We start from the raw sequence: 24,402 nt of genomic DNA, 5'->3' as shown, positions 1-24,402 counted from the left end.
AAAACACCAAAAGGGGTTCCCGCCTAAAATGGGATAAAGAAATAAAGGAAGGAAGGAAGGAAGGAAGGACGGAAGGTAGGAAGGAAGGAAGGAAGGAAGGAAGGAAGGAAGGAAGGAAGGAAGGAAGGAAGGAAAAAGCAACGCAAGCCACATTTAGTTGTAAAGTACATTTCAACAAAAGGCAATTCAAAGTGCTTTACACAAAACATTAAGACATTATTTCTCTACCAAATGGTCCATTATGGCTAGTGCATCATTACAAAATACATTCAGTTCAGTTGTGAACTTGTGATTTAAAAGAACTGACAAGAGTGCTGTAGCAGACTTCAAGAAAGAAAGAAAGAAAACCACCATCATTCAGAATCAAAGTAACTGTGGGACACATTTCAATGGTTTACCGATCAGTTGAGCCTCCAAATCAGTACAATCTTTTCTATGAACATGCGTAAATAAACCAACAAATGTGCAGCACGCCAAAGTACTTGAAAGCCACATCTTCAAAGGACAGGCACTTGTGTGTGTGTGTGTGTGTGTCTGTGTGCACTTGGATGAGGTCCCCGTATATTGGCTATAGCAATTGTGAAACCACATAATTTCGACCGCATTAATTTTGCTCCCTGGGACCGCTTACCTGAAACGCTGAGTAATGTCTAATTTAGCGAGGGCAGAAATTGGATTTCATATTGAGAATGAGAGACGTTATGAATCGAGAGATGAAACTGTCTGATCTGCCTGTAACAGCTGTGGTCCCCGGGGGGGGGGGTGCTCGCTCTGAGATTCTCTGTGTCTATAAACCAAGGACAAGAGAACAGAAATAAATCGAGCAGAGGAAGAGGAAGAGAGAGACATGGAACAAATTACTTGGACAAGCAGGAGAGCGAAAACAGACGGGACGTGTGGAGAGCTAGAAAAGAGAAACACAAAAGATCCAGAGATACAGATGGAAGGGCAGTGATGCAGAGACGGAGTGATGAAGACCTCTAAAGGGAACAGAGAGTGTGTGATGAAAATGTCTACAGCGTAACATTTAACTCTGAAAGTCTACAAATTGACCCGTAAAATGGACAATTGCGGGTCAAGAGTTAAATTCGTCAGAAATAGTACACACTACACAGTCAAATCCTTAGTGTATTTAACTGTCAACAACCCTGTCAAATGAACACGGAAGACATTAAATGTGTAAAGATGAGTATAAGTTAAACTCCTTTTGCAATTGTGTCCTACACTGTCACCTGTTAAAGCCAGCCGATTAGACTGACAGTATGAACATAAGGACCACAGCGCACACAGACACTGAGACACACATACTTTGCATGACAGCAACATGTACACCAAAAATAGCTGACCTACAAGCTCACAAACGTGCCGAGGACGGGTTTACACCATCTGGTGGGTCTTCTTAAATTGTGACGGAGGCCACAAGGGTTGCTTTCAGTCAACAGGGAAGTTTTGTGAAAATTCAACATGACTTTTGTACTGTTGTGTAAGGGAGCATTTGTAATGTTGCCTCTTTTCATGAGTGTTCTCTTTACGCACTTAAAGGTATATTCAGTGATTTCACTTAATTCAAATACCACTTATTTTTTAGTTTTGTTGTGATAATCCTCCCTACTATAGAGTGTGCTGACCATATAAGGAGTTCCTCCCTGTCCCCAGTTAACCCCTGGGGGTCAAAAAACCTTAGGTTTCGTTTTTGACTCTCTATCCTGATTGGACGAAAGGCTGGGTCCCACAGCCAAAAACGAAACCTAAGGTTTTTTGAGTGAAATCACTGAATATACCTTTAAGCTCTCGTGACAAATGGCAAAAATATCCAATCTAGAAGCCCACAATGCATCACAATACATTCAGAGCATGAAAAATGATCTTTGTCTTATTCTTCAATTAAATAGGAAATCTTCGCCTATAATGATGGCATCCCAAAATAGGTCGCCTTGTTGAAAGTGCTCAAGTGGGAGTGGAGAGAACAGGAGGTGAACAGGAGGTAAAAAAACAAAAGAATGCTTTTGTTCTCTCCCTGGAGAGAACACCATGCAATTCTTTTCAAATTAAGCAACATAAAAACATCACCCTAACAATGTTGTTTCCAGCCTTGGGGTGAAAACAACATGGTCCCTTTCACACAGCATGTCTGCCTCAGGAGAGTGTCACCCACTTGAAGATCTGTCCTCATCTGCTCCCTTAATCCACCTGCTCATGCTGTTGGAATCTGTTTACCACCTTATGCTTCATTCATACTCTGTTGTACTCTATGCTGATGATGTCACTTGCTGAAAATAGGCAATCTACAAGACAACACGTTGCACCTGCGACACCTTGTGAGTTGTAGCACCTATGCACATATGACAAAGTACATATGGCTTATCGCATGCCCACAAACGCACACACATATACCGCTATAAAATAGAGCTTTTCTGTACTGTGCACACCACCCACACACCACATCAAGGACGGAGGGGCTATGTAGATCAAACCAGAGCATGGAGAAAAGGGGAAACCGTTGTAAATCGCATGGCCTGCCACTGATAAGAACAGAACAGGTGGTGGATTCCAAACGAGCGGCTGTGCGAGAGAGAGAGAGAGAGAGAGAGAGAGAGAAAGAGAGAGAGAGAATATATTGAGAAACAACGCTAGGCATTGCTTAACTCCCACTCTAGTTGTGGGAAACAAAGCAATCTGCTAGGTGCCAGATGAACACCTCTCCTCTGTCTGACGTAGGTAGGTCCACCTGGTCGGGATCTGGGCAGGGCGGAGGGAGGCCTGCTGGGGGGCATCAGCTCTCTCTCATTTTACTCTCTCAAAAGCCTCCAATTCTCTTCGGTAATATTCTCTCTCAATCCCTCACGCACAGGGGAGCTCTCTCTCTCTCTCTATCCTTCACGCACAGGGTCGCGCTCGCTCTCCCCCCCCCCCCCCCACCCCACACACACACAATTTAAACGTTCTAAATTCCTGCCCTCACACACAGACACATACTATACAGTACAGCGTTTCTATTATTACAGCTGAGGCCACACACCTGATATGCTGTCCAGGAAATTAGCCAAACAGCTAATGTGTAAATAATATGTATAGCTAGGTTTCCCTGGATAACATATGCCTGAAACCCTAGGTTCTTTCCATGTGTGGTTAGCAACTCTGGGGTTTAAAGTACCAGGGCAGATACATGATGTCATCAGAAAGGGATGGGTCCCTTGAAAATCTTTCAAAAAATAGCGAAAATACCAATACAGTACATATAATCTATAGCTTATAGATTGGTTAATGGTTACAAGGTCTGAGCAGCCTGCTGCCATCGACTGCCATGCAGCATGAAAGGCAGTCAATACCGCGCATAAATAACATATTCAGACGATTTATGCTGTTAAAGATCATACTTATTAATATGCCGATACGTGGACCGATGGCCGAGAGAGATACTGTATGATGGTATCTCAATTCTCAAATCTCAGTGGCAGGCTGTATCATTTCTACTGGTGGGCGGCTCAGAGAATGGATTTGCACGAGGAGGGAAAGAGAGCAGCCCTGGTGATATCTGATGAGCTGCAGTTGAACTATGAGGCTGCCCACAGAATGTTGTATAGGCATTAATATTTTCATTAGGATCATTTAACCAATCATTTCAAGTGGCAAACCTACCTACTACATCAGCTATTAAGCTGGCATGGGAAAATGAGCTGGGGACTTCAATTTCAGACGAGCTCTGGGAAGACAGCCTTGAAGAAATTAATGCGTGCTCTATCAATTCCAGACATTGCCTTATCCAGTTTCGAGTCATACATAGACTCCATTATTCCAAATTAAAATTACATAACATATACCCAGATATTTCTTCGCATTGTGACAAATGTAATACAATAGATGCAAATCTTCTTCATAGCTTCGCCCTTTGCCCTCGGATACAAAGATATTGGATTAAGATATTTGAGACGCTCTCTGATATTTTGAGTATTCATATTGACCCCGATCCTGTACTAATAATTCTGGGGTTGTCAGACTCCATGCCTATGTTGACGAGAGCACAGAAACAACTCTTCTCATATGGTCTGATTACAGCGAAAAAAATCTAATTTTGACACACTGGAAGAAGGAGGAGGCTCCTGCATTTAAGCACTGGTTAAATGAAATGACTAGTACACTTCATCTTGAGAGAATAAGGTATTTCCTGAGAAACAGGGAGAGACAGTTTGATAAGGTTTGGCTGCGCCTTGTCCATTACCTGAGTAGAAACAATTAATAGACAGGATACCATTGATATGGTTGACTGTACGCCATTTTCTTTTCAGATGTTTTCCATGAGCTTTCTATCATCTTATTATATACAGTAGTATGCAGTGTCACTGAGCAGTATGGGTGGGAGGGTTAAGGGATTTCTTTCTCTTTTTAGTCTTGTTTATTTTTTTCTTCATTTTGTTTCATAAAAAAAAGTATTTCATATCATAATGTTTGTAATAATATATAATCTGTTCAATAAAAACATATTTGACAAAAAAGGATCATTTAACCCATTTTGAACTGAGGTCGATAAAAAAAGGCTTCTAAATCCTAACATTTTTCTGAAAAACCCATGTTTCTATGTCAGTGGTGCTCAACCTTTTTCATGTCAAGGACCCCCAGAATTATCTCTATTGGGCCACGGACCCCCATCTCAAAATATGTAGTTCCAGGCACTACATATTTGCGCTACATTTTCCCGACTTTTAAAAAATAGCAGACCTACAAGCTCGTAGCGCGCCACTCGGTGGCGCGCTATGAGCTTGTAGATCTGCTATTTTTCAATAGCTAAAGTAGAACAGAATGCTATAAACACCAAAAGGGGTTCCCGGACTTCCCGCCCCAAAATGGGTTAAAAAGGGCAAGTGCAGGAGTCTCTCACTGTCACTCTTTAGCCTCACTCTCCATGTGATTAAATCTTCCGCTGGGCCGTAACAGTGGCTATGTGACTGGGCTGACTCACCGACTGTGTAAATGATCAAGTTATAGTAATTGTCAGCCCGGTTGGCCTAGCAACGGACAAGCCAATCACAGGGCTGTCTTACTGTATCTCCTGAACGAAGGCTCTGTCCACAGCGGCATGGACATTTTGCAAAACGCATACAGTATTTTACTCTTTTTGATTTTTTACTTTTAATGATTCAAAAGTGAAGATTTTAAAAAAAAGGTCAGCTTCGGTGAGAACCCTGTAGCCATGCAAAATGGGAGCTGATGATGATGATGATGTCACAGATTGTGTGCCTATTGTTGCATTTTGAAAGGAGTATGGGAAAGGAAACAATAATGTAGTATAGCATACCAGGTCATTTATGTTTGGTTAACAATGTTAGGACCAATTACCAACTTATCATTGTTACATCGACTGCATCACTTTACTGGCGACTCGTGGCGAGCAAGACCGTCTGCTCAGACGCAGCAATCCAATATTACTTAGTCCACTATGTCCACCTACTACTGTTATGGATTACTACTACTGTTTTAGATTAACCCTATCTGTGACCTCCCCTTTGCTATACAGTAGCTCTGAACGGCTGTGGGACTTGGTCACATAGCATTGCCATTCTGAATTGGGGGGCTGGGCGAACTGGTCTCCTTTTGGCCCATTTCCAAACGTATCAAAAATGTTGAAAGTAGTCTAGAGTTTGTATATACATTATTGTCTTTAGTAAAGATGGAGCGGTAAACAAAAACAAAAAAAGGCTGTGAAACAACCTTATACATTCGTTTTTTGGAAACGCTTCGATTGTTGAAGCGTGTTCCTGATCTGCTGCTGATCAAGAATACGCTCCCGTGATCAATGCCTTTCTGCGCACTGAATATCTTTCTTTTCTTTCTTTATATATACACAGTATATTGAAAGTACTGCATTTCTTGTTGCCTACATGCCCAAAATAGAGTGACCAGGTAGAATGTGGTTTAACAGAGGCCCCAAACCCAACAGACATCTGCATTCCACCTGCCGTACAATAGCTTCCTCTGACCTCAGACACAGAGGTGCTTTCCAGACAAAGACATCACTCACCCTCCGTCACTGAAATGAACTAACAACAAGTCTCAAGCTCCCTCGTATCGCCATGCATGTAGGTCATTTTGTTTCTTAATAAAGAGGTCGCCTCTGGGCCTGACGTCCACCCTGGGCTCCGCTGTGGCTCACTTCTCTGCCCAATGACGCGTGCCGCAGCCCTCTGACTGCGGCTAACCATCCAAAGCAAACCACTTTGAACCTTCGCCAGTCTATCCCCAAATGACGCAAATCTTAGCACAGCAGCGAACAGTGCTGTTTCTTCAAAGTACCCACAGCAAACTCTTCATATTGCCTTCGTCCATCAAAGCTTTGTGCATTGTCAAGATTCGTGAGTGGCACAACATCCATGACGTCTAACTCTCAAACAATAGCTTAACCCATTCTGATCTGAGATCAGATTCTAAAAATGTCTTCTACATCCTGACAGTTTTCATTATGACCTGAGATCAGATTCTAAAAATGTCTTCTATGTCAGTCGCTCTTCGATTTTTCTAAAATAGCAGACCTACAAGCTCGTAGCGCGCCACTCGGTGGCGCGCTATGAGCTTGTAGATCTGCTATTTTTCAATAGCTAAAGCACGACATGATGCTAACACCAAAATGGGTTCCCGCCCCAAAATGGGTTAATTGTTTTTGACATTTTCTCAGTCTCTCATCTCTGTCTCTTGCATGCGTCTATCTTTCTGTTCTTCCGCGGAGGAGGATAAAAGAACCTCTGGTTCCTCGTGCCGCCTGTCTATCAGGACATCAAGTGCCTCTCTAGGGGGCTCTCTGCATGTGCCCGCTCCGTGATTGCAGTTGGCAGCGCCACGGATAATCACGTCATTTAGATTCTAAGTCTGTCGCCCTCTCCATTAGCGAGTGTTTGAGTGCAGAGCATCCCAAACACAGAGCTGAGAGCTCATTGATGTACAGACACCGTACGTACGTGCATACAGCCTGGTCATGCTAAGCCACTGGTTCCCAAACACTGAGTCAGGACTCATTTGTGGGTCACGGACCCATTGTATTTTTCCTAAATTTGTTTTAATTATTATTATTTCAAATATATTAATATTTTCAAAAAACATTATCAAAAAAGCTAAATCTTTAAAAAAAACAATCATTTTTCAGTAATTTCATGAATATAAAAATAATAAAATAAAAATTCCATTCCATAAATTCGAAACCAAATGTTTAAGAAGTAGTGAAATAGGCTACACAGACTCTTTTCACTAGTTTGGGTCCCGGGCAAACATCTAACTACACAGACTCTTTTCACTAGTTTGGGTCCCGGGCAAACATCTAACTACACAGACTCTTTTCACTAGTTTGGGTCCCGGGCAAACATCTAACTACACAGACTCTTTTCACTAGTTTGGGTCCCGTTTGGGCAATAATATCTCTTTTGGGAAATACGTTTGGGAACCACTGCGCTAAGTAACTTTTTTTATTTATTCATTTATTTCCAAAAAGAAATCTAACCAAAACCAAAACTAGATAAAATAATTAGGAAAAGGAAGAAAAAATGTATAAATGCATACATAAGTAGAGAGAAAAATAAATGATTCAGATTTGTATCACAGCTGCGCAATCAATACACTAAGAGAATCCTTAGGCGCTCATCATTACTGTACACATTACAAGTAACGGCTGACTGCAGTGTGCTGCTCAGTCAATCTATGACAGCTAAAAAAAGAAATGTAATAATGTTGAGAGACTCTTACTGCAACGCCGTTATAACGTCAAAAAAACGCTTGAAGTCATTCTTCCAAATCCTCTACTCTACTGTACGTGGCGCCCTGAGATGACAAGCCAAAATGAAGACACCAATCATTTTCATGCCTCAGCAGAATTGTTGTTGTTCTGGAAGGAATGTTGCATGACGATGTTGCCACAGGATGATCTTGCTGCTGCCAGCTTTCTGCACACATGCATGCACACACTACATACTGTATACACAATGCCGGTGGGTAGCTTATTTATTGACATTTTATGTCCATAAAATATGGATTAGGTGGTTAAAATGACCCTGCATTTAAAAATAGATGCAGGGGACCTCCTGGAACAACCCCAAGGACCCCTAGAGGTCCCCGGATCCCACTATGGGATTTAGTGGGCCTATGGGCCTATACAGTGGGAGACAAAAACAGAAAGAAAGAGAGACAGGGGGAGAGAGAGAGAGAGAGAGAGAGAGAGAGAGAGAGAGATTTTCCACTACAAGAACACCTATTTTTCTTTCCATTTTTAAAGATAAAGGTCAGTTGAGCTTTTCTGGGACAATTCCAACGGGAAAGCGTAGTTTATTCTTTTTTTTACCCTCGTTCCAGCAGTTTGGTGGCATTTTCATAAGATGCCCTCACAGGCCACCCACATTTTCCTTCCTGTGTGTCCCACTTGCTTCATGAGCACATAATTGCGCGTCATTTGACTGTTTTGAATGGCAATTTTCCAATGACAGCAGTGATTCACATGCGCGCACACACACACACACACACACACCCCCCCCCCCCCCTTTTAGAGTGTGATGAATGTCTTACAGATGCCACACGCCCCACCATCTCAGATCTACACAGTGTTTGACTTGCACTATGACACTGACTCGACCGAGTACCGAGCACCATTTAGATAAAACAGTGGAGGAAACGGCAGGCCTGTCCCGTTTCCAATTCCAAATGTCAACAAAAGACATGCGGCATGCGGGCACCCCTCCGACCTATAAACACTTTGCGCTGTTTCAGGCCTGTTTGTTTTTCGACCCCTCTTCTCTCCATGCCCTCCATCTTTCCCTTCCTCAGAAGCCTGTCGGAATCTATCACCAACATGACCGTCCGTGGCTTAAAAGTACCCTGCATCAGATAAAACAAATTGGCATCAGACCCAGGGTGAAAGCCGGCATTACACTTTGGTTACGCCTTATCTGCCTGCTGTTTACTAAGGAAGAGTCACATGGCCCGTCACCTGCGGCAGCCGTTATCACAGCGACCCAGGCAAACAGGGGCGGAATGCTAGAGCAGCAGCCCCGAGGTCTATGAGTGTGTGTGTGTATTTCAGTGTTGAAATTGACAGAATTTGATTACGGTTTTAGTCATAGTCTATTGAATAAAATTGCATTTAGTTTTAGTATATTTTCAATTTTTTTAAGTCATCTATTTTTTTGTTTTTGTTTGTGTAGTTTGAGTTTACTAAATATCATAAGATTTTAGTCGACTGCGATCGACAGATGACTCTTCTCCACTGGTCCCTCCCTAACATTTAGTCTAGATTGTATTTGTTGACAAAAAGATCAATATACATTTTTTATTAGTTTTAGTCATCATAGCTGAGTTTTTATTTTGTTATGTGCCAGGATGATAGTCTGTAAGGATGTGTGTGAGCATGCACTTGTCAGTGTATGTGCGAGAGCGAGCCTTCATCTCAACCCCCCAGCAAGACCAATTGCATGACATAAACAAAAGGGATAAATGTTTACACGTGATAATGATCACCTCTGCACAATTGGCAAGCAGCCTTTAATCTTTCAGCGAGAGCAAGGTGAAGGTGGACTGGTTAATTTATTCGTGAGATACTTGAGATAGCACGCGGGCACTTTGTTGGCATACATAAAATGTAGCATGCATTTCCGGATCCTGCTAGTCTTTGTGGGCATTGCTTGAAAACAGCATGCCTTTCTGAGAAGGAGTTTCTTTAAGTCAGTAGCCTCAAAATGACACAGTGGATTTGACATGTCTGGTGAAACTGTAACTGTTTAGGGACTATTTGTTGGGGCAGATGACATGAATCCCGAGTGAAAGCAAAAAACCCTGCTAAATCCGGCAGAGAGACATAAAGGAAGGGAGAGAGAAGGTAGGGATTGGGTATGCCATATCCCCGAACGGTTATGGACTAGTAATGAAAATCTAATTAACATGGGAACAGCTTGTGAATCTCAGTCTTCATGCAGCCAGCATGTGTCGTCATTTCTCCAAATTTGGGCAAGGTTTTCAGCCTTATCAGAGCCCCATTGACTTACATTATGAAATTAGGAACATGAACTGAAAGTAGTTCTGTGGCCTACTGTCAGAGTGCAAACAAAGCCTGGCGCTTATCAGTCAAGCTGTTTTGAGAATAGCTCTGGTCACGGACGGACTAGTCTCTCAAGACAGACTGCAAATTCAAAGGAAAAGAGGGCGATGTTTTTCAAAAAAAAATTGCCGATGGGTTCTCAGAGACAGACAGACACACAGACACACAGACACACACACGCCATATTATAGACAGCTAGCCTCCTGCAGCCATGCCATAAAAACATCATCATTAGCATGTTAACAACGTTTCCCCTGTTCCAACGTGTGGTGGAACAGGTCTGTTATAGTGTCTCACCCTGTGGAGGGGGTCATGATGCAGCCACCGCGGTCCACAGTCATCCTGCAGCCACAGCCTCGCTCAGGGGTGTCGTGGTTCATGCCGAAGTTATGTCCCAGCTCGTGAGCCAAGGTCACTGCAGCACCCAGCGGGTTCTCAGAGTGATCCTGTAAATTAAGAACACAAAGACAATCATCATACTATCATCATACTACAATTCTGACAATTTCTGTCTGTCTGAATGAATGAATGTGTGTCTGTGTGTCACTGTGGCTGGAGTAGCTCCTCCCTGCCTGCACCAATCACTCCCACCTTTCACACAGGCATTGACCATAATAATATGGAGGTCTTAACCCCTGCGGGGGGCAATATCTCACAACGGGTTAGGGCTAGTGATAATAATAATAAAAAACATTTCGTATTGTAATTGCATTCATTGCACACAGCTCATGTTTTACTGCATATACCTGTGCATTGGTAGCAACAACAAAGTATCCTCAACATAGACAAACTCAAGTCGTTTTGCTCCACCGTTAAAAGCTGCAGCTAGTATTAAGTATATTATCGCTTTATTAAAAATAATAATCAGAAGGAATTTGCTCAAACTCCAAAGTCCAAATGCAGTTCCCATAACGGTCACTCCAAAGTGCACCCTTGCTGTTATTCAATTAGCCATTCTGCTCATGAGACCAGACTTCATCGCATGGCGTCTGTCTTCTTTAGCCCCGCGGTCCCAAACACAGTGGCTGCTGAGTGGCTGCTGCCGGTAGGAAGCAGTGACTGCTGCTGGGAACCTCCATCAACCTACAGCTCTTCCTCTCGCTGCTGAACAGATAAGCCAGACAGCTGTCCTTCACATGCAAGAAGGACACAAGGAGGATGAAGGTTGAAATCAAACCGCTCAAAGCACTTTATGCTTTGCCTATTTGAAAAATAGTTCACAAAATAATTTTGAAACTTTGCGCGATTATGACATGCCCATAATAGGGATGCCAGGGTTAGCATGGTTAACAATAGCAATAACTAGCTAGATGGAGAGGACCGAGAAGATGAAAGGGAGACACAATTAATGGCTTTGAGCTGCATGACTTTGTAAAATTCGGCTATATAAATTATGAACATTATTATTCATAATATTAACATTAATTTAATGCCATACACCAAGCAGAACCAAGACTATGCTGTTGTAAGAAGCAGAATAGCGACTGTGTACACATTGAACCAGTATCAATTATAAAACCATCCCAGGGATAAACGCACATGCAAATATACAAAGTTACACAACATATTTGTAACGTTGTAACTTGAGTTGAAGCCACTTCAACTTATTTATAGCTTTGAATCTTTTGTAAACACACACACACACACACACACACACACACACACACACACACACACACACACACACACACACACACACACACACACACACACACACACACACACACACACACACACACACACACACACACACACCACACACACACACACACACACACACACACACACACACACACACAAAAATGGATACCTCAGTGTTATTACAGTACACGCCTTCATTGTAAAAAACGATTACTATCTCGGAGAAATATAGCTCAGCGTAATCAATAGAGGGGGTAGATGTCAAAGGAAATAGCTGAACACACAATACAGTATATGATATACGCCGGATGACATTTCTGCCAGTTGAACCTAGCATGAACCCAGCACACGTACTGTATATGTACACACCCACGTCATTCAACAAGCCCCGGTGATCTGTCTTCTATACGTCTCTGTTTCTGCAGACCCTCCTACGTGGCGATAGCTCCACCACAGAGCTCCAAGTGTGGTCTCTGTGCTTCGCCGTGGAGCATTACTGCGTGCATGAGAAAATCACATGATCGTTCCCTTCGGCGGGAGGGTCATGTGTCAGGGTCGACGTAAAGCAGAGCGCTGATTACAGAGCCACGTCCGTGGACTCGCTTCCTGCCTTTAGAAAAGGAAGGATGGGAACGATCGGACGCTTGAGGAGCTCTGTCTATTTGTGTTGTGGTTTGAGTGGTTGTGCGCTCGTGGGCATGTGTGATCTGTGGTGTGTGTAGTGTGTTGTTTGTGTGTGTGTGTGTGTGTGTGTGTGTGTGTGTGTGTGTGTGTGTGTGTGTGTGCTGTGTGCTGTGCGTTTGCATGCTGATGGTCCACACAAATGTATTTATACTCGCATGTGTATGTTTGCATATGTGCATCTTGTGCATCATGTCTGACTGCTTCCTACAATGTAACAGCAGTATGGCTGGTTTGCTGCACACGCACATGTTCAGTGCCCCCCCCAACCCCCACCCTCCTCAGGTGCCAAAAGTGAACAGAGTGCGATAGCCACAAGCAGCGGCGATGTGAGAGATGTGCAATGGGTCAAGGAGCCTTGTATGGTCTTTGGGATACATGCGATACCATTTCGAGCCTCGTGCTGGAGACCAGACTACTGTATCTCATCCTCTCACCAGACATGATTGCATCATGCGGTCGTGTTTCATTTGATTTTACAACTTAGGCCAGGCAGCCCCACACATATTAACTGGATTAGCAAAAACTTTATGTGCCAGCATTTTAACCCATTTGAACCTGGTGCCCCGATATATCGGCATGTCATTATAGTCAACCACTTAAAAAAGATAAATATTTTAATTGTTAAATTTGCTAATCTACGATGCCTATCTACAAGTTCACAATGCGTCGCACCACGATTCGTTGTGAGCTTGTAGATCGGCTTTTGAATGTTTGTTTGAATATTATGCTGCATTGTCTGAAGGAAGCCAAACTAAAATAAGTTTTACTCTTATGTACCTGTACACAAGATGTAACAATAAAGTCCAAACTTGAACTTGATTCTCACTATTCGTCAAAAGATCTTAAGTGGTTAAATGTGTTAGTGCTGTGAAAATTGCGTAGGTACATATGGACCCAATATAAGTCTTACGGTTGATAATAACATGGTGGTGTACGGTTCATATGATCTGGCGGCTCTATAACTCGATATGTGGCCCTTTAATCTAGCTCCAAGCCAGCTGCAATCTGTAAGTAATGGGGAAGACAAACATCTGTGAATACCGTGCTGGAGCCAGGGCCAGAGGGAAAAACTATTAATGGGTAAATACATGTTTTTGCTGAGCCTTTAGTGTATTGGGGCTGATAAGCCCCTGGTGATTTGGCACGGGTGTCAAGAGAGTAGACACCGTATGCAATGAAACCCAGCACGCATTTAACCCTTTAGAACCGGGGAAGCGTCCCTGTCATTTTAGATTTCTGTATTGGCTATTAAAAAATAGCAGATCTAAGAGCTAACAGGGCGTCGCTGCGAGCTTGTACATCTGCTGTTTTTGAACATGTTTTAAAAAATCTTGAAAGTGTGAGAACTACCGATTTAGAAGTCATTTTGTTGAATCAGCCTCAGGTCTAAATCGATGGTTAAGGGTTAATCGATGATAAACTTGTACCGGTGTGTGAGTGTGAAAACAATAGATTTAGATTTTAGTGCACGCTATATACTGTAGGAGTTGACATAAGCAATTTATTGCATCCCATAAAAATGTAAATATGGAATTGTTTAGCTCCGTACACAGCCTTTCCCAACTGTCAGGAGGAGAGAGGCTGAACTGACTCACTACGAACCTTCAAAGGACCTTAAACATGGTGTGTGTGTGTGTGTGTGTGTGTGTGTGTGTGTGTGTGTGTGTGTGTGTGTGTGTGCGTGTGCGTGTCTGGGTATTGCAGATATTCTAACATAATATGTCACTGTGCGGTGTGTGGGATTTCTCCGTTAGAAGGTGAGAGCATAAGGGTTCCTGGGAGTGGCAGCCATGGGAAGTCCTCATGTTTACAGTCCTCGCGTCCCCAAGGCCACTTCATAAACGCCCTCACACCCAACATTGAACACCTTCCCTTGGCGTTAAAACATGTCTGGACTGTGTTAGCACACGGCGGGCCCCTGAACAATGTCTGTGCTGATACTACTCAGACTGTATAAACTAGAGGAAGAGTGGGCGGGGCGGAACCGGGTGGACGTGCGCTATAGTGCGCTACTTAACTTAGCTCGAGTCAAACTGGGGTGGATTGGCCAAATGGCCACAGGACGTACCAGACATATGCCCGGTGGGTCGACCCTCTGGTTGGCCGGTCTAGGCCAAATGTTAAATTAGTTGTCTGTTGGTTGTGTATCATTTATGTTGTACTGTACTGTTAATGTGGTGGTGTTAAGGGCTTGTATTTCAAATATTTGTATGGGCCTCGACCCGAAAAGTCAGTAAAGTATCTATCTACGCGCTGGTTGTGGTGGGCCAGTCTGGGCCAAATCCTGCGAAAATGTCCGGGCCGAATTTTTGTATCAGTCCAGCCCTGAGTCAAAGTAGACAAATACAGTATAAGTAGTACTCAACTACAAGTGAAAGTTGCTTGATCAAACTGGTACTTGAGTTACAGTACTGGAATACTACTTGCTAGTATTCAAAAGTACAAATTACAATGCAGTACATTTTATTTTTAATGAAAGATTAGAAAGAAAGATTTTCCAGAACAAAACAGTGGAAAAATGGCACTTTACTTGAAATAGGGCTAAAGTGTCAATAGTCAAAAGTTCAATATTCGTCTTTGAAATGTAGTGGAGTGAAAGTCACAAATATCAAAAAATACTAAAGTAAGTACAGTACTCAAATAAATACTTCTGTACTTCATTACTGTCCACAACACTGGCCGTGCGCTACTCACCATGACAATGCCCCCGGACTGTTCCACTGTGCACATGCTCATGATGGGCGCCATGCCAATGGTGGTGCCCTGGAAGTAAACTCCGCTGAGGAAATGACAGAGGACAAAGAGTCAGGGCGAGGAACAGGGCAAGGTGAAACGCAGTGGGGATTCATGCGTCTGCATGCCCATATGTTTCCTTATGCTGCCATGTGTGATTCTGTTCTTTCTCCACCTGATCAGCTGAGCGTTGTCGTGAGGTTTCTGGGGCAGCAGCTTGACTTTCCTCCAGTCCAGGAACTCGTGCAGGGTGGTGAAGGGGTCTTGCGTGACGGGGCACTTGTCAACGTCGCTCCACACCTCGAGGCCAACCAGGGCCACGCGGATGTTGAGGGACCTGTAGAACTGCAGTAAACATTGGAGTAAATGGTGCATTTATATAGCGCCTTAATCCAAGACGCTTTACAATGATTGTGAAATGCATTGAATTCACCCATTTACATGCACACATTCATACAATTTACAATTTACAATTTAGGCATTTAGCAGACGCTCTTAATCCAGAGCGACTTACATTAAGCAAGAACAAAAGCATGGGAATACATCACATAAAAGCATTTATCATGAAACATGCGTAAGCTAAGAAAGTAACAGTGGAATATCTATATAATGAAACTATACATATATACTACTATGCTATACATATGTACTATGGCGTGCTATGACTATATACAATGCAATACACCGATGGCGGAGGAAACCATGCGAGGCACCAACCTGCTCATCGGGAGCGATTAGGGGTTCAGAGTCTGGGGGAGCCCGGGATCGAACCTTCCCTCTACCCCTGAGCCACTGCCACCGAATTAGTCCTCAGTGTTAATATATCCATTTGTAACTCGGAGCCTACAGCACGCTGCTACTTTGAGCCATCAATGTTCATATGAAACTCTCAGACCTTGTCGTTGGTTTTTCAGCTCACTGACTAACCTCACTTTTTTTTTTGTCCTTCCAGAATGCCTTTTCAATAGTAGTAAGTAGAACAAGCAGTTACTTGACAATGAATCTGTTAAATTACTGTGAAGACCCCTTTAATTATGTTCACAAGGGGAGTGCATAAGTCTGTCATGTCTACAGAATACCCACGCTCGCTGATAATTGGTCTTCTGACTGTACATTGCCTGTATATTAATGTCCTACCAAGTTGGACATTAATACATCACACGGCCATCCCATTAATCTCTGCTGTCAGCATGATTTCTATTTTAAAAATGTGATTTATCCCTCCTGTGCAAAGGGAAGAGGGGGATTTTTACCTTGTCGACGTAATTGGCTATCTCTGCCAGTCTCTGTTTTACCCTCTCCACGTCCTTCCCCTGTTTCTGGAACTGAACAACACACAACACTAAGGTCAGCTACGGTAGAAAGACACACCTGCACAGTGATAGACCTCAGAGGACCCCAGAATCACCACTGGTTTTCATTCAACTGTGCACATTTAGCCAAGCGATTCAGGGGTCTGGTGCTGCCCTCTACAACAGTTCCAGGTTGGAGAAACAAGCAAGCTGTTCAGTCCCTGTGGACGGGATAAAAGTTAGTGTTGTACGATGGCTGGATATGTCGATCACTAATGAGTGCTTGGTTATTAACCCATTTAGGCCTGATGTCGAAAAAAAAGAAAGTCTTCTGAAATCATATACTGTATATTCAAAAATTTGTGCCGCATTTTTACGATTTTTCTAAAATAGCAGACCTACAAGCTCGTAGTAGATCTGCTATTTTTCAATAGCTAAAGTATAACATAGTTAAAACACCAAAAGGGTTTCCCGCCCAGGTGTCTTTACTTGGCCCCCTCCCTTTTCCCCCCTGTACAGGAAATCTCTTGATCTCTTGATCTACAAGCTCACACTATGAGCTTGTAGCCATTTTTGTTAATTGATCAGCTATTTTTGCCCAAAGAATTAAAATAAAAATAGGCCAAAGGAAGCAATTGAATAAGATAGTAGTAACAAATTGACCATTCAGTCCAAGTATCACTAAAAAGACAGATTAACAGTCAATTGCAGAGACCAAAATCCCAAATTATAACTGCAAAAAAAAAGGCCACCAAGGAAAAGCACGCTTCGGACAGTATCAAAATTAAGCCTTCTGCTTTGTGTCAGGCACGCTGACAAGCTGCGACCATCTGGAGCTATAGGGAGTTCTCCTTGTGCGATGGGAAACGACTGGCAGGGCCACAGGGTAGTGGGTTTATTGGCAGACATGACAGCCTGCTGAAGCGTCCAAATCCAAGGTGAGACAGACCCTTCATTTCCATCCCACTGTGTCCCCACCTGTGCTGCTTGCATGGAGGCCTAGAACTATACAGTTTCCACTCAAGTCAGCCCCACACCAACGGTCCCCCTTTCCTTAGATCTTCTTTTTATTCCATTTTCCCCCTCCTCACATTTCCTTCTTTCTCTTCCAGCCTGCGGGGTCATTGCCATCGGCGGAGGGCAGTCAGGCGGAAATCCCCAGAATGAGCCCATCTCTGCTTACAGGAGACGTCTTCTGCATCCACATGGCTTTTCCTGTTTCCCGTCAGTTCCACTGGGGAATCATTCAGCACTTCCTGTCAAAAAGTGTGTGTGTGTGTGTGTGGGGGCGGGGGGTACTGTTTCCACCAGACCACACTCCTCGTTGCATACTGACCTAATTCTGCAGCCCGGGGGGACCTGCTTTACTGTTATTACAGCTCAACCCTGTTATTTATTTATTTCCGCTTCGTCCGCGACAGGCTGGATGGATTTTTCCTATGATGTCTTTTGGCGATTCTTATTGAGTAAACAGAGGATTTGTGAATGGGTAACGACGAGGCACAGCCTATACCTCTCTGTTGTCCGCGACAATGATCAGCTCGACGTACTTGGTCGTCTTCTGAGCGTGCCTCTTGTGCTGTGAGTTAAACAGAGGACAAAGAGGGAAAAGAGAAGTAGGTATAGAGATAAGCAAGGTTAGGAAACGTGAAAATGATGGCTTAAGGTTTCACAACTGAACGAGAAATGAACTTCCGTCGAGCTGTGCCTTTAAACAACACAGTTCCGCATGTGATTTATCACAGCTTTCTGTGAGTATAGTAAACCTCACGATAAAAACCAAGCAACTAAAACAGACAAATCACTAAGTGGAAGCTGGTACAGCACAGCTTGCAATTTCATCATCATTTTGTGGCACACAGCACAGACTAGAAAAAGTGCCCTTCTGGGCACAGGTCTCCACCAGGTTATCCACAGATCCGTGCAGTTAGAGGTAAAAACACTTTTCGGCCAGTTATAGCGCCACCTTGAGGCTGAGTTGAAATTGTTCATGTGGCATTTCGTCCTCGGCCTAGTGGGAATGTGCGTGCACAATTTCACGGAAATCACGCGATGTGTTCATGATTTGCAGCATTTTGTTTGAAACTGAGCACTCCTGTGAACTTTGGAAGCCAATCTTAACCAATCAGGATGGAGTCTGAGAAATCTGAAAGACCCGTTTCGTTGAATGGCTCTAGAGAGACTGTGTACTAATTTGCGTGATGTTTGGACAAAATCTGTAGGTGTACTGTGAAAAAACTTGTTTTGCACAAAGCGGCCTCCTGGTGGCGCTATAACAGGCCGTTCTGGAAAGTTTGGGGCAGAGGTTCATCGTTGGCATCCAGGGAGTGTGTGTGCAAAATGTGGCATCGACCGGGTTAACGGTGGCCGAGATTAGCTGTTCACGGACACACGGACGGACACACGGACGGACACACGGACGGACACACGGACGGACGGACGGACACGCGGACGGACGAAGTGCAAAACATACTCTCCCCACATGCCTTCGGCCTGGTGGAGACAATAAGGGTAGTAAGGCATTAAAAAAAATTTTTCATGCTGGGGTCCTGTCCACCAATGACAGAAGTATTGCTTTAAAATCTTCTAAAGTCGAGACACATCTTGTGGGCACATCCCCCTTTCCCCTTCCCCCCTTTCCCCTCCCCTTAAATGGTGTACACTACACTACACGCCATCCCCATACCTCTCTCCTCTACGCATTCTAATATAATATTGTAATAGAAATAATCCTATCTCGCTGTGTTTCATTTCCCCTGGCCAAAGGGAGAACATGGCTTTGGGAGGCTAAGGACAGATGGACCCATCCCTCCACCCTGTGAAGTGGAAAACATGGGCCAAATAAAACTGGGCTCAGAACCCAGATTAAAACAGTGTCAAACTCAAGGCCAGACCTTCAGGCCATTATCTGATATGGACTCAATATATGCCCATTCATTTTGGTCCCACTGACCTTGTAAATCCCCAGATTTGACACCTGCATGTATAACACCAAACAACTGTAAAAAGCAACGAAAACCCCACACAAACCCATCATGTTTTATGGTAGTAATACTGCTCTGAACTGTATTTCACGTTCTCACATTAAAAGCTTAAGAGGAACAGCTGATCTCACCCTGGTGCTAAAGGACTGGAAGGGGCTTCGGATGTGGTTGTCAGGTCTGACGGAGGACATGTTGAAGCCATGGCCACAGGTCCCGGGGGTCAGATTGAGTTGCTCCCCTCGGTAGATGAGATGGGTACCGTCGTCAGAGCCAGACACAGGCTCCAGGATGAATGTCTTGTTTTCGAGTGCGATGAAACCCCTGTTGAGATAACAACCACAAAACGCTTGAAAGTGTAACCAATCTGTGACACACTGGGTTCTGAAGATGTTAAGCCATAACTGTAATTGAGAATTAGATTGGACACGACCCCCTGAATATGGAATAAGCGACGACTGACAGACATTTTCTCCTCACTGAGACAACTCACTAACAGTGGCCTGTCCTGCTGCTCCCGACAGAGTCACGGAGGCCAACTAAAACTAGGAAACAATTTGTCTTGGCACTACAGCCAAGCCACACATCACTCCTCCAGCAGCTGTCGTTCTGAGGACTTACACAGCTTGATGTGTAAAAATGGCGCACACGCACACGCACACGCACACACACACACACACACACACACACACACACACACACACACACACACACACACACACACACACACACACACACACACACACACACCTTCATAAATGGCTCAGTTATTACAGTAAAGCCACCCACCCTGTCTGCATCGATTATTTACTTAAACTCAGATTTTAATATATACACACCTATAATAATAGTAATACCAAAATATTAATCACAAATTCATGACAACCTTAATGTTCCTTTCAATTAGCTTTTATTGCGCCATTAAAAGGATGTCATGGGATACTGAACATTCTCTCGTTCCCATAATGCATCCTCATTGTTGGGGTAATTAAGCAGCAGATGACCGTGCATCTACAAGCGTTTTTGTTAATGCCCAAAAGCCATTTAGTTTGCTAGCAGGTGGCCGTTAGTGGCAGTCTGTCAGACAGCGTACAGGTGCCATTATGAGAGAAGACGAGTGCAGATCATTAAGAATATGCACTTTTCTACATGTCACGGGACAGAAGTAGCATGTGCTTAAATTCATATTTAGACATTTTTCAGATGTCAAAAATGTCTGAGATTATGGAATGATGATGGATGATGATAGTCATGGAAGGGGAACCTTCTGAAAGCTTCAAGGGGAAAGATAATCCATGACCTAGGAGTGCAGTAGCACAGAACTAAGGGGCTTATTGGTATATGTGTCGCAAAAATAGCCGGTCTACAAGCTTACAACACGTTGCACCATAAGCTTGTATGACGCCTATTTTCAGTATAAATCTAGCTTGAGTGTCATGCTGACTGACTTGCACAAATACAAATATCACGGGAGACAGCTGTGAGCAATTAAAAAATAGGAAACCATTGTGTTTCTTACCGAAGGCCGGAACAGGCACTGAGGATGACATCAGATTCTGGATGTCCCTGCACTTCTCCGTGGTAATAGCAGTTATTCTACAATAAGTCAAATGTTCACATAAACAAGTTCATTATAGTCAGACAATGTCAAACAATGTAAGACAATGGGCACTTTCTTCATGCAACACCCTTAAAAGTAATTGAGGCGATAGTCTCACGTTTCTTACCCGCAGCAGTTCTAAAAACATGCTCGAATACCCTCAACTGCACTGACACTGCCTTAAATTAAGGTCATTTAATTCAGATTTGCTTTGTGGAATATGTTCCCCTTCTGTTTTCCTCCATACAAACAGGGCTCTTTGAAATCCATATAATCTAAACAGCTGGACAGTGACACAAATAGAAGGTGGCAGCAAAAAATAGTATGTTTTTCCTTTGTTGTTCTGATGGAGTGGCCACAAAATGGCGATGCAAATGAGTCCACCTAGGCATGAAGAGAGGCCATTTAAGGTTATCGTCATGGAGATGGTGAGACCGCTGTCTTGTCTGAGCACCAGTAGGGGGGAAGTGTCTGGTCTGGAGGCAAAACAGAAGTCCATTTACTGTCTAGCAGCACTCTTTCAAGTCTGCACCACACCATCCAAAATCAACTGCCATTTGTCGCTCTGTTAGCTATTGCTCAGTTCTAGAAATGCCACGTGTCAACACTGAACTGCCAGAGGAAATTCTTGTGGATGGCATTATTATTTCTTTCTTCCCCATAATGCTACAAAAACAGAATGGTCACCCGAATGAGAAACGTAATGCATCTGGGGAGAAAAGAAAATATATCGCTTTTGGAATGGCAGAGAGCTCAATGTGAAGTTTGTGAACCATGAAAACAGAGCAGGCATAAGGAATATATATTTGGGCAATTTGTTTCTATTACCACTAAAATGCATGACACATCACTGCAACAGAATATTAAAAGCTTGGCAGAAAATTCACAGAATAACAACGATACATTTTGTTTTGTTGGGGAACACTTTTCCCCCACAAAGTGGATATGGGAAATGACATTTATTTGACTTTGACATGACTTTATTGATGGTGTGGGATGAGCCAGGTTTGTACTATAAAGTATGTTTTTGAAAGCAAGGTGTCGTACTTGCACCGCCCCCACATTTGAGATGAAAGGTAAGCAACAAAGGAAGTAGAGGACACTGTCAAAAATGTATGGGAATGGAATTGTCAGTCAGTGCCAAATTACGAAGCATTTCGCCCCCGCCGAGCTGTCAGGAGGCTGTCAAACGGTCCTTCCCACTGTTCAGTGATGCCCTGATTTCAATTTCTCTCAGATGCCAGAGGAGAAAAATACAGTTAACTGTGTTAACTGTTCAGAGGGGTTTATTTTTTAAATCACAAGTCATAGCATCTGCACCGCATTATTAAGTGTTTTAATGTATCTGAAATGGCTGTTACAGCCAGGGCACTGGACTGTCAAATATTTGATGGCATTGTTGTGAATTTTGTGACCGTACATCTGTGCCAGTGCCACTAAAATATATATGGCTCTGCTGCTATCCAATGACAGCATGTCTCTCTCCGTCTCTCATGCGGTTCACAGTAGTATACTACGTCAGTACGCCAGCCTTCTCCCGTGCTACAATGCTACTTGTTATGCTTCAGTGAATAATGAAGCAAGCATATACCCATCACATTTTAGACCAGACCCAGCAGAAGCTACATTCCAACGTAGATAAACAACAGGCGCAGCCAGAACAGTATACGCTTTAAAAAAAATAAAAAAAAAATAGCACTTTTATTTGACTTGATTGCGAACGCAGTGAGCCACTTACTATGACAGCAAGGGCTGAATGTCTGTGTGTGTGTGTGTGTGTGTGTGTGTGTGTGTCACGCTGTTACACCACCGGCCCGCCACCAGAGGGCGCAGCTGTAGCACACACACACACACACACACACACACACACACACACACACACACACACACACACACACACACACACACACAGGGCGCAGCTGTAGCACACACACACACACACACACACACACAACCACACACACACGAGCTGCGTTCGCTTCACGCGTTTGCGCGTCTTACTTGTTAGTACAGTGTCCAGAGTATGTTAATACAAATGCATTGTTACCATTTAACAAGAAATGATGACAAGGTCATAATGTGTCAGGTGAAACGGGCCCCCTTGTCTTTGTTTTCCCCCATATTATTATTGTTATTATTTTAGTAACATGTATGTTACACTCCGAGTTAAATGAACACTGGCTTTTGGCCATGGGGGGTCCCAGTCCAGAGATGAAAATCATAATGAAATGGTCTAGACTAATTTCTATCAATTTAATTTGGGGGTCCTTGAAATGAAAATGGCTGAAAATCAATGGGTTAAAGGTAAACTGTAGACTATAGTTAAGTCACAGAAAATACATGGGGCACGGTGGCACAGTTGGTAGTGCAGTCGCCTCACAGCTAGAAGGTCCTGGGTTCGATTCCCGCTCGGGACGCTGATTCCCGCTCGAGACGCTGTGGGTGCTGGCAGCATGTTTCCTCCTCTGCGTCATCAGTGCCCATACCCGAAGGCGGGGTTGGCGAAAGGGCCTTTCTGTGTGGAGTTTGCATGTTCTCCCCGTGTCCCCTAGGGTAGGTACCCTCAACACCAACATGCAGTAATCCTGGTCACTAAACTGCCTGATGGAGGGGAAAGGAACTGGTTGGAATAACGTGTTCCTTCCACGCTGTAACATCTGTGCCCAGAGTCACATTGTTTATATGCATTTTTTCGTTTGCTATGCACTATTTTCATGTATGTTATTATTTTCCACCTATCTGCCACGCTATGCGTTTTTTCTAGTTATCTGCTGGACTATGCCATGAGAAACCAGCTAGGTACATGTGTTGCTATGGTAACAGAACAGGCAGTGATTGTGAAGCCCCGCCCACAGCTCACCTGGCTGATGGGGTGAGGGGCAATCACATTGATGCGTTGTCAGAGTCCCTCAAATCACTCTATGGCGAGGATGATACAGATCCCGAGGGCAGTGAACATGGCGTAGAGGAGCCTCCTCCACCCAACCCAGTCAACCCAGTCCAAGAACCTGCAGATGGGGCTAGTGGAGTGACTAACACTGACTTACAGGCAGAGCCACCTTCATCACAAGACAGGGTGGGAGCATTAATAACTCAACTGTACAGTCATTATGGTGACATGGACACTAGAGTCACTGCTGTTGAGCGGAGCCTTAACCTCACCAAAGCCCTCGTCGAAGGTGAATTCAGCCAAAGGTTAGTGGCAGTGGAGGCATTGCTGCAGCAACAGGGCGCAGATATTGGGGCTCTGTATTCAAATGCAAAGAAAGGAGAGAAAGGAGTTAATCACTGCATTGACAAGGAGTGCGCAGCTCTTAAAGATCTAGTCTCAACCTCCATTGAGAATGTTGACTCTGAAATGGTGAACTGCTTGAAGCGGAGAGATGCTCGGTGGAATGACATGATGAA

The 24,402-nt window shown here is 43.7% G+C and overlaps 1 protein-coding gene across 1 annotated transcript in view; it reads right to left on the bottom strand.

Moving 5' to 3' along the window:
- Positions 1-24,402, bottom strand: part of adam12b (ADAM metallopeptidase domain 12b) — a 127,806-nt gene that overhangs the window by 29,978 nt on the left and 73,426 nt on the right. The window contains exons 5-11 of the mRNA XM_083775238.1: positions 20,914-20,990; positions 19,529-19,718; positions 17,927-17,992; positions 16,375-16,446; positions 15,297-15,466; positions 15,083-15,167; positions 10,361-10,509 (exon numbers count right to left, since the gene is read on the bottom strand). Coding sequence (XP_083631364.1) covers positions 10,361-10,509; positions 15,083-15,167; positions 15,297-15,466; positions 16,375-16,446; positions 17,927-17,992; positions 19,529-19,718; positions 20,914-20,990 — 809 coding nt within the window. The remainder of the gene's footprint in view (positions 1-10,360; positions 10,510-15,082; positions 15,168-15,296; positions 15,467-16,374; positions 16,447-17,926; positions 17,993-19,528; positions 19,719-20,913; positions 20,991-24,402) is intronic.

This window comes from Protomyctophum parallelum, assembly GCF_964188405.1.
Source record: "Protomyctophum parallelum genome assembly, chromosome: 10".
Taxonomy (NCBI): Eukaryota; Metazoa; Chordata; class Actinopteri; order Myctophiformes; family Myctophidae; genus Protomyctophum; species Protomyctophum parallelum.
The sequence above is the reverse complement of the archived record's forward strand: the minus strand, read 5'-3'. Positions and strand labels throughout refer to the sequence as shown.